At 47.7% G+C, this 15,522-nt stretch overlaps 1 protein-coding gene across 2 annotated transcripts in view; it reads right to left on the bottom strand.

Annotated features, from left to right (window-relative positions):
• Positions 1-1,247: 1,247 nt before the first annotated feature.
• Positions 1,248-15,522, bottom strand: part of galnt18b (UDP-N-acetyl-alpha-D-galactosamine:polypeptide N-acetylgalactosaminyltransferase 18b) — a 46,298-nt gene continuing 32,023 nt past the window's right edge. Inside the window, exons 7-11 of one of the 2 annotated variants that reach the window (XM_029143609.3) lie at positions 9,896-10,081; positions 7,341-7,478; positions 5,532-5,627; positions 3,169-3,333; positions 1,248-1,905 (exon numbers count right to left, since the gene is read on the bottom strand). In XM_029143609.3, coding sequence (XP_028999442.1) covers positions 1,762-1,905; positions 3,169-3,333; positions 5,532-5,627; positions 7,341-7,478; positions 9,896-10,081 — 729 coding nt within the window. In that variant the 3' untranslated portion in view covers positions 1,248-1,761. The remainder of the gene's footprint in view (positions 1,906-3,168; positions 3,334-5,531; positions 5,628-7,340; positions 7,479-9,895; positions 10,082-15,522) is intronic. The other variant, XM_055507584.1, reaches the window with a different exon arrangement.

Here is a 15,522-nt window from a genome sequence, read left to right as displayed (position 1 = left end):
GTGTAGGATAGTAAAATATTTAACTAACGTACACACAGAGATTCCCTATCTACCGTCACCAGCCGGCAATGAGGACGGCAGGAAGGCCTGGGAATGGGAATGCATAGGAATGGGAATACCGTTTTGTGCATTGCCTTCAAAGGTTCGAGCTCCTAGCATACATTAGGATTTGTTAGTAAGGGAGGTCCTTTTGATGAAAGTAGGCTTCCATGTATATTTAATGCCTTGGTTTGCCGAGCGCCGCGTGAATGTGGACGGTAATGAGGACTGGCACGTTGAAAACAGGCTGTGCCACTCGTCTGCTCCCCAGGTGCAGGCAGCAGTCAGGGTGGAAACCCAGCCTCAGCATCAGCATCAGCCTCAGCATCAGCACCAGCCTCAGCATCAGCATCAGCGCTTACCAGAACAAACCCACGACACCATGTCCACGGCCGCTCGTCCCCAATGCAGCGTGTGCATCAGTTCGTGTTATTCAGTGAAAGTCACCGAATAAAACAATATTCACACGCTCATGGGGCTGGTTCCCCGTCGAATGCTGCTGTGGAATCAGCTGGAAGATAGATATTTAAAATGCTGGAGCAGTGACAGCTGCCATTCACTGTCAGTGAAGCCTGGCTGAACTGTCCTGTGCCCATCATGGCGCTTCAACAGGTGAGACTGCAACAGGAAGGTTGAAGCTTTATCATTATGTAAACACACTGTGAGCTTTGGTTCCAGCAGCACTGACACCACACTGATGGCCACAGTATAGCAATACGACGCTATACAATATTATATTGCTGCCATTGTGAGGGCTGTCGGTGTAATCGTAATTGTGGTTACATCAGGAAGCAGCCAATGACAGACTGACCCTGAGGCCAGTTACTGCCAGGGAACTGTCGACGGTCCGTTAATGGCCAGCGTGAGGAAGACACCACACCACACGTGACCCAAACAATGTAAATCTGTCAGTTGTGTTGGATATTTTAACATTTGCTCTGCTGATTAACTCGCTGTGCTGTTTATCTACACACACAACTGAGAGATCACGCATGAGTCACAAACCCCGACAGCCGCTCGGCTTTGTCGCCCTCTAAAAACCCCCGTTGCTTCAGAAAATACTTCAGTTTTGTTTGCTTTCATGCTGTAACACACGGCCTCATCTTGATTTCTATTTTCTGCTCAAAGTCTGAAGGTCAACATAAAAACGAGCTCAATTATTCACTGTGGCTAAAACATTAGAATAAAAAGACGTCGGCACTAAACTGTTCACATCAGTTATTTTACTGCTGTTGAATACAAACAATCGAGATATTTACACTTACAAAATAATCAAAGTTGTCCCAACATTTTCCCGCAGCTGTACATCCGAATCTCATAATAAACCTACAAACCTGAGACACTCAAATAAGGTAATGACAGCGGGGACACGTTCAGAAACCCCGCTACACGGTAGCAGGTACGAACCAAGTACAAAAACATACCGGATCCATTACATCGTTCAAGTCAACCAAAATCTGGCTCTACTGTATTTACCACAAAATATACCGAATAACTACCTTGTCAAAGCTGTAAAATATCCGCCAGCTGTGGCTGATTCCGTAGGGAAAATAAAATGTTTAACATTTACGATGTGATGCCGACCGCTCGGAGGAGGTTGCGGTTCTCCACCGCGCGTTCTTCACCTGCTTCCGGTTCTTCCGCAGTCGCACGCATGCGCGCGGTCGGAGGAGGCCGCCGTCGGCGCGAGCTCCCCGCCCCGCCGTTCCCGCCGGCGGCCGCTCACGAGCCGCTAAACAGCACATTTGTGATGAACCACTTCTGTCCAGTGCATTTCTGCAGAGCCAGCTGGTAGCCGAACTCATTGTCGCCGCTCACCACCAGCTCCAGGCATCTCTTTGATTTCCGGTTCTGAATGGATCCTCCCTGGAAAAGATGAAAAAGGCGGCTGGTTAAGACTTCACAAGAACAATTTGAGCCCACAGTGTAACCGGGCTCCTTTCAGACCCACGGACGGATGAGGATGTGAGCGGCCAACGTGCCCCGAGCTGATTCGCACCAGCGTCCTCGTTGGCCTCAGCAGACAGCATCAACGCGGTTTCAGGGCAAAAACAGTAAAGCAATTGTTTGTTTAAAAATAATACAGTAGATGAATCAACTAAATACATGCAAAAAGACAAACAGAAACAGACTGAAGAAAAAAGCATCTTGAGGGCGAAACAGCTTGAAGGTCAACTCCACTTTATCAGAATATTGTCAGAATGTGCACATGAAGTCTGATTTATGGGAAAACTGGAAATGTTGAGCCTGAAGAAAGAGCAAAACCTTTAGTGCAGAAAGAAAAGCCCCGCAATTGACGAACTTTAATAGTCTGGAGTCTGAACGGACAGAGAACATCGGCGTGTTGGCATGAAACGAGGCAGGATTCTCCTGTAACAAAGGGGCGAGTGGGAACGGGAGGCCACGGCAGAGAGGAGAGGAACCTCTGCCTACGAGACGTGCTTTTACAGATAACGGCCTGCTGGTACAGTGGCCATTAATGGACCGTTGTGTGGAGATGCCCCCGAGCCAGCGCCGCGTAACACCCCCAAAAGTCGGCCTCAAAATCGGTAATATGTGATAAGAAGTTCAGCATCTCCATGACAACCGTGTGAGTCCGTCTGCTGAGGAAAGACACGAAGTGAGGCTGATACCGGCGCTTCACAAGCATCGAGTGCTTCCATTTCCTCTTGAACTCTGCTTTGGAAACTGAACAATCACATCTGAAGTCTTAAAATGCACCAAGCGACGAGGAGAGAGAAGCGCATTCGTTTGGTTCTATTTAATCTTCTCAGACGTAATTGTATAGAACAGACTTTCACATTGCATGCTCAGACGAGAAGCCTCGAATTCGCTTCCTTCTCCCAATCTTGCCCGAGACCAGAGAAAAGACATTGTCCACCGTCGACACAGCACAAGGCCAGACGTTTACTGAAGCGCTGATTTAAAAGTCTACAGCCGCAGTAAAAGCCCCGGATCCCCAGCAAATCTGTAATATTCACGGGCTCAGTGTGAGACGTGGTGCTTCTCGAATCAGCCTGATGACTGTGTATACCAGCGGGGAGCGGGCGGGGAGCTCGTTTGGACTTCACGGCGCTCCGGTGTTCACGTTAAAGGAGCTGAACCTTAGAAACGAACGGGAGCCGTCACCTGAGAGAAGAGCCAGTGCAGCTTCATGCGCTTGGCGGCGGCGTAGCTGCACTCCACCAGGCGCGGCCGCCCGTTCACGTCCACCAGGCACTTGTTGTCGTCGTCGTCGACGGTGGGACTGAGGAGCCCGACGTGCAGCTGCTGGGTACCGGTGTAGTACACGTTCTGCAGGGACATCACAGGCGGGGTTACGTACGGCGCATTTGCATGTTTCTGCAGTTATCTGGGCTGAATGGAGGCGGGGGACGCAATGGCGGCTCGTTAGCACAACCCAGGGACCAGAGAGGACCCGGGCCCATTGTGAGCCTCCCTCCAGTAACTGCCTCTGTTCACGACAGCGGCTGAAAATGAGTTTCAGGAGAGAAAAAGCTTCGCGCTTTAGGCGCCAGACGGAGGTTGAGCCCATTGTATTTACGGCGGGTTCTGCTGCGACGCGCCGCTTTTTTGTTGTGCTGCAGCAAAGAGCCCGAAAAACAAGGAGCTGCGAAAACACCTGGCTGTAATGTGAATGTGAGATGAAAGATGAGCTCGTGCAAATAGATTTGACAAAGTTGGAGGCAACTTTGAAAGTTTGAGCGTAACTAAATCAATCCAGTGATAGAAAATATAAATGGTCTAAAGTTTAATTTACATACTGTATAAACAGTAATATATATTGTACAACTCCTTCCTTCCCTTCCTCACCTTTATTTAATGACTATTTGAAAGGGGTCCATCCTCTACATTAAATAAACTTTAGAAATTCATTAGGTTTGCACATGATGATTTTTCTCATTACTGGAAAACATTCTATAAAAAAACACTCATTACAAGCTCGGCGCTTGTAATGAGGAGCAGAAAGAGGCATATTCATGACATCTTTTTAAGTGATTTTTTTTTTTTTATACGGAATGAATGTTCACACTTTTAACGCTCCCATGATATTTATGCTATGGTATTTTACAGTGTTTTGCTCTCGCTCTCCTTAACAAAAGTACAAAAGAGAGAACCAATTAATTGGTTTGTGGAATCTAAACACTACATAAGCATGCGGCGAAGATGTGGGAATCTGATTCATCGCAGAGTTAAGCTTTTTTTTTTCATGGGGTCTGGAGAAATCTGCATTTTTGATTAGCGCTCTAATGAGGGACAGTTAATGAGGGGTTGAGTTAAAGGACTTTCCTTCATTAAAAATAAAACCCGTGTGCTTTGCTTTGCTTTGCTGCTCATCTTTGGAGTGACATGAGCAGCCATGTGTGCGACTGTAAACTTTTAAACACTCCTCCCTTCGCGCGTGCGACGACAGCGCTTTTGTTTGAGCATTCTGATGCGACACGAGATACGAATGTCGCTCTTTTAAGGCGCCGCCAACAAAAAGGAGGCCGACACCCACATCTGCAACATCGACGCGAGAAGCAACACAGGGACCGATTTCTCCCGATGATGTAACACCGAGGCGTAAAAATAGAGCAGACTAGATTTGTCTCACAGAGGACATCCCTAATCTCATTAGGAATGCTGGTGCTGCTCCAATCCTTTGTTTGAGATGTCTGGATTAATAAGAGATTTATAGCACATAACTTAATTAGCAAGTTGTAAAGTTATCTAGGTCAGGAAGCTGACTTGTGGTCAGATCTGTTGTAATTCACCTGTGGTGGTAAATGTCAATACAGGTGTTCTGGGTGTGACGCAATAGGCAGATTCATTTGAATCGAGTGGGATAATGTGAGATCGAGCCTGACTCTATTAGACAAGTGTACAACTGTCAGAGCAAGGTTAAACAATCGCTGCAAAAATCTGCTCAGACATAATGGGTTGGTGGGATCGATCGGAGCCGGAGGAGGCTGAGGGAGCAAACCATAATCAAGCTGTGCCAACATTTGAAGACGCTTAAACTCCCCGTTTGCCAGAGAAGTAGCACCGGCGTGCTCTTATTGTGGAAAACGCTGCGCTTGAAATCATTCACCTTCTCTTTTGATTTTACAATGAATACAGCTGCAGACAGAGACAAACGCTCAGGTACACTCTCACCTAATCAAAAGCGAGGTTTCACTGTGCTTCATCAATATTATGGCATTTTATCCAGAGATGGATTCAGTGAGGACATGTCACCTCTAAACGGAGGTGTGTTTTAAACATCAAGGCTTGTTTCTGTAAAGGGTAAAATAGAAAACCTAATCATGTTATGAGTTGAAGCTACTGAGTTTGATCTGATATGAAAGCAGGAAAAAGGGACGGGTCATTTTTCTTCATGATGGAGCCGCTTTTATTGAGTAAGAAAAACTCAGAAAGGAAGATGGAAATAAAATACGGAGGTGAAAGATTACAGGCTGCGCGACGCCGCGCCCTTCATAAAACAGAGCGAGGCTCGGGGGGGCGCTAACCTGAGGCGTCATCCCGTGACAGAGGTACAGGATGGGGACGTTGTCGTTGTCGGGGCCCTGGTCCAGACACAGATCAGTCTTCAGAGAGTTCTTCAGCTGACGGATGGAGAGAGAGAGAAACACACACAAATAAACAAAGCCGGAAACAGAAGACAGGGTTATTTATGATACAAGCGTATTTACAAGCACGGAGCTACATCCGGAGCTGTTTGCTGTGGGATGTGGTGCAGTGTGGATGCGGGTTTGAATCCCCGGGCCTGGCTTCCCCTCATGCACTTAGGATGATCTACTGTTGATGTGCCCGATTAAAGGACAGTGTATTTTGTAGGGAAGCTGACCAGAGGGTGAAAAACTGCATCTACCTTTTTTCTATCTGCTCTGTAACATTTCTGCTACAGTGAAAGGACATTTTATCCCAGCACTGAGAACTACTGGCTGTGTTGGTATGAAAGCGTATCCGCTCACTGTGTGAGTTTGGGCCGGCTTTACAAACTAAATCAGAGAAAGGTGACGGAAGGAAGACGTTTCCCACAGTAACCACCTCATGCCAGCGCCAGGCGGCTCCACAGATGTTTACAGAGACGAGACCTTCGCGAGTCAAACATCTAACGCGAATCTCTGGATCCTGTGAAGTTTCTCTTGGCTGTATCAAAATGCAAATGAGGAGCGTCACGCTTAATGAACATGAGTCAGACATGAGGGGCCCAGAGGAGTATTCATGCGTGTCATGACAAAGGTCTGCCTGATTGCGAGACACAAACTTCACCGCGGGGAGTCCAGGGACGGTGATTTGTGCGAGGAGCGAATTAAGCAAAGATGCGAGATCAGAAGAACGCAGCCAGCGATGATTCAGCTCACCAGGCACCTACTTCTATCTGATAATCAACAAATCCACAGGCAGCAAATGGGCCCGTGCGACGGCTCAGGTCTGACGGTTTCCAGCGTGCGCGGAAAAATTCTGATTATGCGGCAGTAAGTGACACCTGTGGGGACGGCAGCAACAGTTGAGGTGAAGAACCTGAGGACGCGACTGATGTGGATGTGACCGACTCATGCCAGGATTCATGCTTCCAATGAGTCATTTCACTATTTTTATAGATTCCTCTTTTGGAGGCACCGCAAATTATACAAAAACCACAACTTTAAAGTTCATACACACTCAACTTTTTTCTTGCTGTGCTGAACAATCTATTCTCACGTACTGCATCGACTTCTGCAGCCGCCGCCGCCGCCGAGCTCATCAAATGCATGTCATAAATACAAAATAATGAGTTCAAGTAAGTCAGAAGCATGAATTTAATGAGGCTGACCCATTTCTCTGGTTTGCCCGTGCACAATGTGTCGGCGCGTGGGAGAAAACGAACATCAGCCACGCTGCACGGAGAGCGCGGGCTCGACGCTGAGGTGTGAGCGTCGCCGCGTATCAGGCGGCGTCGCAGTGATGTGAGGTGGGAGGACTGTGGAAATGAAGCCGTTAGAGAACAACTACAGTACGAAGGCCCCACACGGGCGCCGCCGCTGTGGCCTTTCCACTGAGACTTATCCTGACTGGTATCGTTCTATGGGGCTTCATGGCCACATCTGCATTTAAACGACGCCTCATTAAAGCTATAAATCTACGAACCCGTCGCCAGTCGTGATGATGGAACAGCGCAGAACAAAAAGTCTTCTTTGTAGCTACGTTTAAGAGCCAGCTGCTGCAGCAGGCCCTGGGTTCGGTTCTGACCGCAGCCCGAAAGCACGAGGGACTGGAGAGATTTGCTCGGCCGCGATTTAACCTCGTCTGGGATGAAGAGGACGGCGGCTCACCACTCCGTATGCCACGGTGTCGCTGTACATCCTCATCTCAGGGTAGATGTTCACCAGGTACCACCGGAAGGTTTTACACTGCAGCCTCTTCCTCAGAGCCTTCCTCTCCGAGATGTCGCCGATATCGATCCCCGAGTCCTGGAGTCGCACAAAAAGAAAGGAGCACGCGCACACACGCACACACACACACACACACACACACACACACACACACACACACACGCACACACACACACACACACACACACACACACACACACACACACACACACACACACACACACACACACACACACACACACACACACACACAGTGTACAATTGATTAACTGGGTTCTGTGTAGATGTGAATTGGATAATAGGCCATTAAGGCACTTCGTGGGGCCATTTGTTGTATTTTCGACTGGATGGTCTTGATTTTGTGCTTTTTCTAACTTCTAACTATTCCCGCTGCCGCATCCCTCAGCCACAGTCCAGTTACCAGTGATGGAAAACAGCAGAGACACATTTATTGAAGTACTGGACCAAATTAAACATTTTGAGGCACTTCACAGGAACCACTGTCATGCGCTGCCTGGGCTTCTGCTTTTCACACATGAAACTCCCAGAGAGGAACTGGTGAGTTACAGAACAACAGCCTGCATCGTAACGTGGACTTTTCATTAGTTTGAGTTGTAGGAATGATGATGAGGAGAGCTCATGGGGAGGCCCTGCCTGATCTAAAGCAAAGAAATGTGAGTCTCCATCAACGTCTTGACAACACAGGCTGCTAGAAGTGTGTCGGGGGATTTTTGTGTAAGACATTGACGGAAGACTTGTTGATGCTCACCAGTTTGAAGAGAGTTAGGAAATAAAAGTCTCCACCAGTCGACTGTCAGGCACAGACTGACAAAGCTTGACATCAGCAGTCAGGAAGTACTTTAAGCTCATGAGAACTAATTTTACTGAAGTGTGTATAGTTTATAAACTAGACAATGTGCCCACATTCATCATCTGTCCTGGGGTCCAGACTGAAGTGTAGAGTTGTTTCCATGCTCGCCTCACTCCTGTTGATACAGGAGGCATCTGAGAACACTGAATGCCCAAGTGATCCGCTGACGGAGCTGTGTGGTGTTCAAATCCCCCCAACGCGAACCCGGACGTGTGCGGCCATAATGTGACCTGGCACCGCGTTGGCTTCTTACACTCTTAAAGGTAAATGAACACTGACAATTCTGCTGTGTGGTAAATTCACGGGGCTAAAGCTGGGGCTAAATTTCACGCTTCTTTGGGTACAGCCTCTGTTAAACGGCTCATTATTGACTGAATGAATCGCCTGCAGATGCTCATCTATTCATAACGTGGATTTACATATTCAAACAGATTATGCGGGAGACGGAAAAAACCACGCTGCCTTTGAGGGATGCTGCATTTGACTTAAAACAACATGGTAGGAGTGATTCTGTCCGTTCACTGAATCCAGTTCAAGAGTCTGCATCCACACTAATACAACACACAAGTGATGATGTCATCTGCAATAAAGGCTCAAATAACGACATTACAATGAATGAACTGCCCGTCGGCTATGAAACATGAATTACACATCATCTTTTTCCTTGTACTTCGCTTTATTTCTCTGTTATTAATTATTTCGTTCCCAAGTCGCAGATGTGATTCATTTAGCTGTTTAATTAATCTTTTCATTGTTGCCCTCTCTTTCCATTGGATTTTCTAACTGTTGCAGCTCCAGCTCCGATTATTCAATCGAATCATTCAAAATGTATTTATTCCGCGGCACGGATCTGGTGATTCCGGCCGCTCTAGGAGTGACAAGGAATCGTTTGATCTGAGCCTCCTGGAGGTGTCACGGGCCTGACTGAGAAAAGCATCTGCGATGGGAGCGGAGCAGCTCGCAGCAGATGACACTCAACCTCGTCACATTTAGATGAGGAGCCCAAGAACGGAGCCCATCGGTGCTGTGGATTTGTGAGGGGACGCTCTAATTCAATCTGTACTCGTGAACGTGGGCTGGTGCATTATTGTAGATATCGGTGTGAATGTTCCGTTTAGATAATGACACAGGCTTCATGGAGGACATGCGTCCTTAAAGATGCAACAGCAAGAGGTTTTTATCATAAGAGGATGCGACAAATAATCAATGCGGTTATTTACTGTACTGTGCTTTTTTTCGCACCACTATTGATGCAGCGACAGCTACTGTAGCTGTGTTGGTGTTTTCTTCCTTCCTAAATTCCTAAATCAATCAGCTGAACTCCTCAGTTTAGAGCCGACGAGTGAAAAATGAGCCTGTAGAGCTGCGTAGTTAGGCTCGCTGCATTTAATCTTCATGCTACAACACTAGGAGCAACAGTTTCTATACCATTATGCTGTACCATACTTAATACACCATTCATCAGTTAATTACCTTATGTTCAAATCCAAAGTTGTTCAATTCTAATATAAATAATATCAAAATAATCATTATATTCACACTTTTTATTTGTCATAGTTTCAAATCCTCCTTTTTTCATCATGACAGAACCTGTGGACCTGAATCCCGGTCATCGCTCACTCACCTCCAGGGGGATGTTCCAGGCCATGTACACATGGCTCTTGAACTCATCCATCCAAACCTCGGCCACTCTCAGGGCGTTCCTCCGCACGTGCGACGTCAGGTCCTCGGTGTAGGGCTTGTGAGCGCGCTCGATGTGGGCCAGACGAGAGCAGGGCAGGACCTCCACGCTGCCGCCGCACTGCCACACCTGAAACCGGCCCAGCAAAGGCACAGGACAGAGAACGCTCAAGGCCCGCACTGCAGAGCGCGTGACGGGCAAACGATTCATCCCCACCGCTGTCTGTTTGGAAAGGGCCCCGGTGGTGGAAGCGGCGAACGTCCCAGGAGAAGAAGCCTGAGTGCTTAATGCAAGAGCCAGTGGCATCAAGTCCTCACATAATAGAGACCTCTGGGAGGCTGGGGCCGTGCAAACCACCCCCCAGTTGTGATTGAACTAAAATGTTACACAATGTGTCCATAAGGGTTAAAATGTATTTATATACAGTATATTTATGCTTTGATTCAGCCTGCGTTAACTCTGTCCTCCAATTGTTGAGGGGTACATTATCTTTTGATTGTTCTAATCTTTGCAGCAGGGAACAAATAAACTTCCTGACTCATATTGTACCTGCCAGTAATTGCTGCGTACCTCATCAATCACATTATTAAATGTGCACATTTTCCTCTTTGCATTTCTAATCACGTGTAATCACGCATTAAAAGGCTTGCCTTAAAGTCGGTCTTTTGCTTCTTTATGCGCAGCCGTTTGATTTATGCTCTTGTTAAGCTTCATTCCTTCTTGTTTAATAGTTCTATTCTCCCAGTTGTTATTACCATATGAAACATTAATGAGTCAAAAAAAAAGATGTGAATGTCTCAGTTGCAGAAACTTTTAAAGGGAATCGTGCAAAAACGGGAAATGAATGAGTCGGTACAATGCTGCTGATTAGTAGCTGGGGTTTGAATAGTGTCTCAAAGCAGTTGAAAAACTCCACAAAGGCAACGAAGATGTGCTTTGCTGTTTACATGCTCACATTTCTGTGGGGCCCATCAAAGAAATGTCACTCTCCGAGCCAGTGGAGGATGCTCGGAAATCACTTACATGTGCGGAGCTTAACATGAGGCCAGGACACCTGGTGTCTGACTATGAATCAGACTGAGCTCATCACGCTGTGCCGTTATGTGGCGATGAACCGGCACAGCTGACATCCTTCCTGTTTTAAAGGAAGCCGTGTCATTTCCCATTAAAAACGCCGCTACCGAAGCGCAAACACCGTGTGATGTGTGGATGAGTGTCATTGAGTGGTAAAAGATGTGTTACGAGGCCTGGATGTGACGGGGACCATGATGATGAGAGGCCGTAGCAGCTTTAAAACACCAGACGTTTTAGATTCTTCTTCACCTTCCCCTCCTGCCTCCGACCGCTGTCTGTCTGCTGCCCTTTACCAAACGCATCATTACTGGCACCGCAGAGAGTCATTTATTGTAATGCGGGCCCGTATTATGTCATCCAATACATCGCCCACCCTCATTTGCATGGTGACTCACGCAGTTTGTTTGGCAGCGCGGCGCCGGAGCAGAAAACGCCACTCGACGGCAGCAAACAATCACTCCAGGACCGCCGATCACTCCGCCGCCAGGCTGTCACAAAGTGGCTAAACAGTAATTAGCTCCACAAAACCTCCAACGCTTGATCCACATCACTCCGAGTTGGCATCGCGTACGTCAGCCTGCTCTCATTGGACGTCAGGAGCGCAGGAACCAGATCACCGGCACGCAGGACGTCGCATCCTCCTCCTTCCTCTCTTTTGCCGTTCTTCCTCTTCGCATTTGTCTTCGCTGAACTTTCCCGGCAGAGACGTGGTTTCACATTACTGCAGCGTTCGCTCAGATCTATTATCGGGGGCACCGTGAGGCTGAGCCTGAGCTCATTTTACTGCTGCCCTCATCATAATTTGCCTTAATTCGTTTGTCTACGCCGCTGCCAGTTACCGAGCAAAACACGTGTTTGATGAAAGTGATAGGAGGGAGGATGAGGCTGCACCGCTGGAGCAATAGGCCGCCGTAGTGTAATGCACAGAATCTCAACTGCCAGTGTATATTCAGACAGCGATTTACAGCCATGTGCTGTGAGTCTGTGCGACAGATGCTTATCCCGGCCTTTTGTGATGGAGCTCTGCCTCTCTGCGGAGACGGTGAACGCGCTCCACACGCCGGAGGGTTTAAAAAAGATGATAGGGTCCCGTCTCCAGCTGGGTGGACTGAAATATGGAGGGTTCACGCATCAGCCATGTCATGAGTCATCGCTGCGAGCTGGAGGTGGGCTTACGGTGAAGTAGGCAGCGCCGTTCTCATAATAAACAAGGCAGCGTCTCTGTGTGAGTTTGTTTTCAGCCGGATGCTGAAAGGAAGGAGGGCGAAAAAGGTTCGACACCAAAAGTCTGAAAAGACTAAGTGCGTGACCAAAGTCTGGGAATCTGTGCCGCAACGACGTTACCGGCGTCGTGACGGTTCCTGATGTGCAAATGCGGTGACACCTCGTCGATGATGACTGTCAGACTTGAAAAGAAGCGCAACAGCAAAGGAAACATTTGCCGCTACCGGCTCCCGACGAGACGAGCGCAGCCTCGGAAGCGTCCCGCTCCGTGCGTCCCTGTGATTAGCAATGCTGCTTCAGGAGCAGCGCTTTCATTTTACACGTGTCTGTGTATCTGCTTTCATCTCCCTGCACCACCTCTTGTGCCCCCTAGATATCCCCCCCCCCCCCGTTTTTTTTTTAAACGTCCTCAAATTTCCCACCGCATTGATTTCACATTTCTTTCTTATTTTGGGATGATAAACCCCCCCGACATCAAAGAGCAGACGTTCTTGTGAGGTAAAGCTCAGGCGCCCGGAGTGCAGTTGAAGCGGCGCAGCAGACAACTGGCAGAGCGTGTGTGTGTGTGTGTGTGTGTGTGTGTGTGTGTGAGTGTGTTTGCGTGTGTGAGTGTGTGTGTGTGTGTGTGTGTGTGTGTGTGTGTCTGTGTGTGTGTGTGTGTGTGTGTGTGTGTGTGAGTGTGTTTGCGTGTGTGAGTGTGTGTGTGTGTGTGTGTGTGCATGTGTGTGAGTGTGTGTGTGTGTGTGTGTGTGTGTGTGTGTGTGCGTGTGTGTGTATGTGTGGCTACTGTTTCTGTCCTCCACAGAGCGGCTGAATCATTTTCAGACTAATCTAAATCAACTTGTAGAGAGAGCGGGATACATCCTTCAGCCTCCACGAGCAGACAGCTGAGGCGGCCGCCGTGATTTATTCTTAGCACGAAGGTGTGTTTATCAAACTCTGGACCCTCGCTTTTTTCATGGAAACACTTCCTTACAGTGACGTTTGGCGTCTGACAGCAGACGACTGGTCTTTGCAAACACCTTACAGTGAATATCAGCAAATTTACGCTACGGTGACGTGGCACAGCTGCAACAGTTAGAGCAGCGTTTACTAGTAATTTACTGTAAAGGGATTTATTTTCAATTTCACTGCCACTGCTTGGAGCTACTGTAAAACTAATGGATGTTTTAACATTGCTTCTGCTGAAGGACTGCAGGTGATGGGAAACAAAATGTTAAAAAAAACATGACATTGATGAGAAAACGATTATATACGATTATATTAAGAGGAGGTGGTGAGCGTCCCTCGTCTCCACTGCGGCCATCAATTAAACCACAGAGATGAATAGGAGTTCAAACATACATCCGTAAATTGAGTGTTAAAACCCACCCACTCACTGACAGAACAGTTCCACTAGGAGTAAAAACGCTTGTTACCGGTGGCCGACAATGAAGCCGTGAAAACAGCACTTGAAGGCAGCAGTGTTTCACCCTCAGTTCATAACATTTGCCACTTCTCTGTTTTCTGCGTATTCGTTGTTTTTATGTCATATCTTGAAAGATCTGAAGCTGCTGCTCAGACGGAGGAAACGTACAAATGTCACATTCAAATGAAGACAGAGGGTTAATGCTTTACAATCCTCCTCACAGTCTTCTCCACTGCCTCTTTATCTTTGCAGACCTGCACTTGGCTCTGAGCGCTGCCCTTGAACGCAAGTCGCTAATGAAGAATTAATGCATATAAACGTAATTTATAGGCGATGAGTCTGCAGTAACACATACAGACAGCTGCTGTACGGGACGCTTACGCAGACTTGAATTATTGATGCATCACTTCACATCACATCCTGTCTAACTGCAAACGGGCGTTTTCCAGGAGGGAGGAGACGCGGCCGAGCTTCCTGACTGGTTCTGGGGTCCAGTGCAGTCATTCAAGGCCAGAATGAAAGAGTCATCCTCATCACATAGTCATCTGATCCATGCTTCTAACTAAACCCAAAGCACTGGAGGCTTTCTATTAATCAGAATGTGAAATACTGTATCTGCGATTCACTTGATTCATTTTTGGCTCCGAACAGCTTCTTCCTCCCTCAGTTGTTACCAAGTGCAACACGGGCAAGTTGTGTTTATATTTAGTGCCACGCATCAAAACGCAAATCTGACATCTGATGCCAGATCCGTCAAATCTCACCCTCGTCTCCATGGAGATTCAAATTTAATATTCACTCTCTGACATGACAAATCACCCACGGTGCTGCCCCCCCCTTCGACTGTACGGGGAACCACAACGCTGCAACCAGCTGCATGGAGGCGAGCGTAACTGTTTCCCACGTCTGTGTTCATTTTTACTTTAACAGTCGCAGTCTTTCTTCGTGTCACTGGAAACCAGCTGAGCTCCAAACGCAGCAGGCAACTAAACACATTACCTCTGCCAGCCAAATTACCTTCAATTGATCGTCCTGTTGGTTTGCGATTACGCAGCGAGGGTCCAAAAAAAAAAAAAAAAAAAAAAGCCGCCCAGGCCTCTACAATTACAAACTGTGCCATTATGATGCAACTTGTTGTTATTCATTCTGTATTATTACACCAAAGCTTTAGAAGGTGGAGAAAAGCCTCACACAACATTCCTCTTTAGGGTTAATGTGCAGATCACATGAAGAAGACATGGACGGGCCTGAGGACTCTTCACTTTTAATCACTGGGCTCGTGCACGGAACCCTAAACAAGCACTACTGTACTACTACAGCTTCTACTCAATAACAATACTAGACGCGCCCTAATATTTGTCCCCCGCTGCTGCAGGGCCCCCGTCCGTCATCAGAGTTCAAACCGTCAGATGACTGCAGGGCTTCTCCCTCCTCATGAATAACGTCCCTGCTGATATCAGCCTGAATCAGCATCAGTCAGGCACAAAGTGCACGCTCTTATTTTGGGTTAACCCAGTAATAAGTAAAGATCACGGGAGCGTGGTCAGATAACACTCTCGTGCATTCTTTGAGTGACTCACGACTTGTACCCAGAACGGGACTTTTAGTTGTTTAGTTTCCTCATTACAGACAGTGGGGAACCTTTGACAGCCGTCGGGTTTCTCTGCCCTTTCTCTGTTCTCTCTAGCGCATAGAGTCCAGGCCCCTCTCTCTCATCTCCCTCCAGCTTCTCCTTTTTCCACTCAAGGTGTCTGTCTTGGGCCATCAGCTGTCATGGCGCCTCCCTCTGCCTCTCTTTCATCGCTGTTTGTGCCTCATTTCGCATGTTTGGTGTCTGGATCTTTGGCCTCGAGGCGTACCGGCC

This window comes from Betta splendens, chromosome 3, assembly GCF_900634795.4.
Source record: "Betta splendens chromosome 3, fBetSpl5.4, whole genome shotgun sequence".
Taxonomy (NCBI): Eukaryota; Metazoa; Chordata; class Actinopteri; order Anabantiformes; family Osphronemidae; genus Betta; species Betta splendens.
This window is presented reverse-complemented; position numbering and strand designations above follow the sequence as displayed.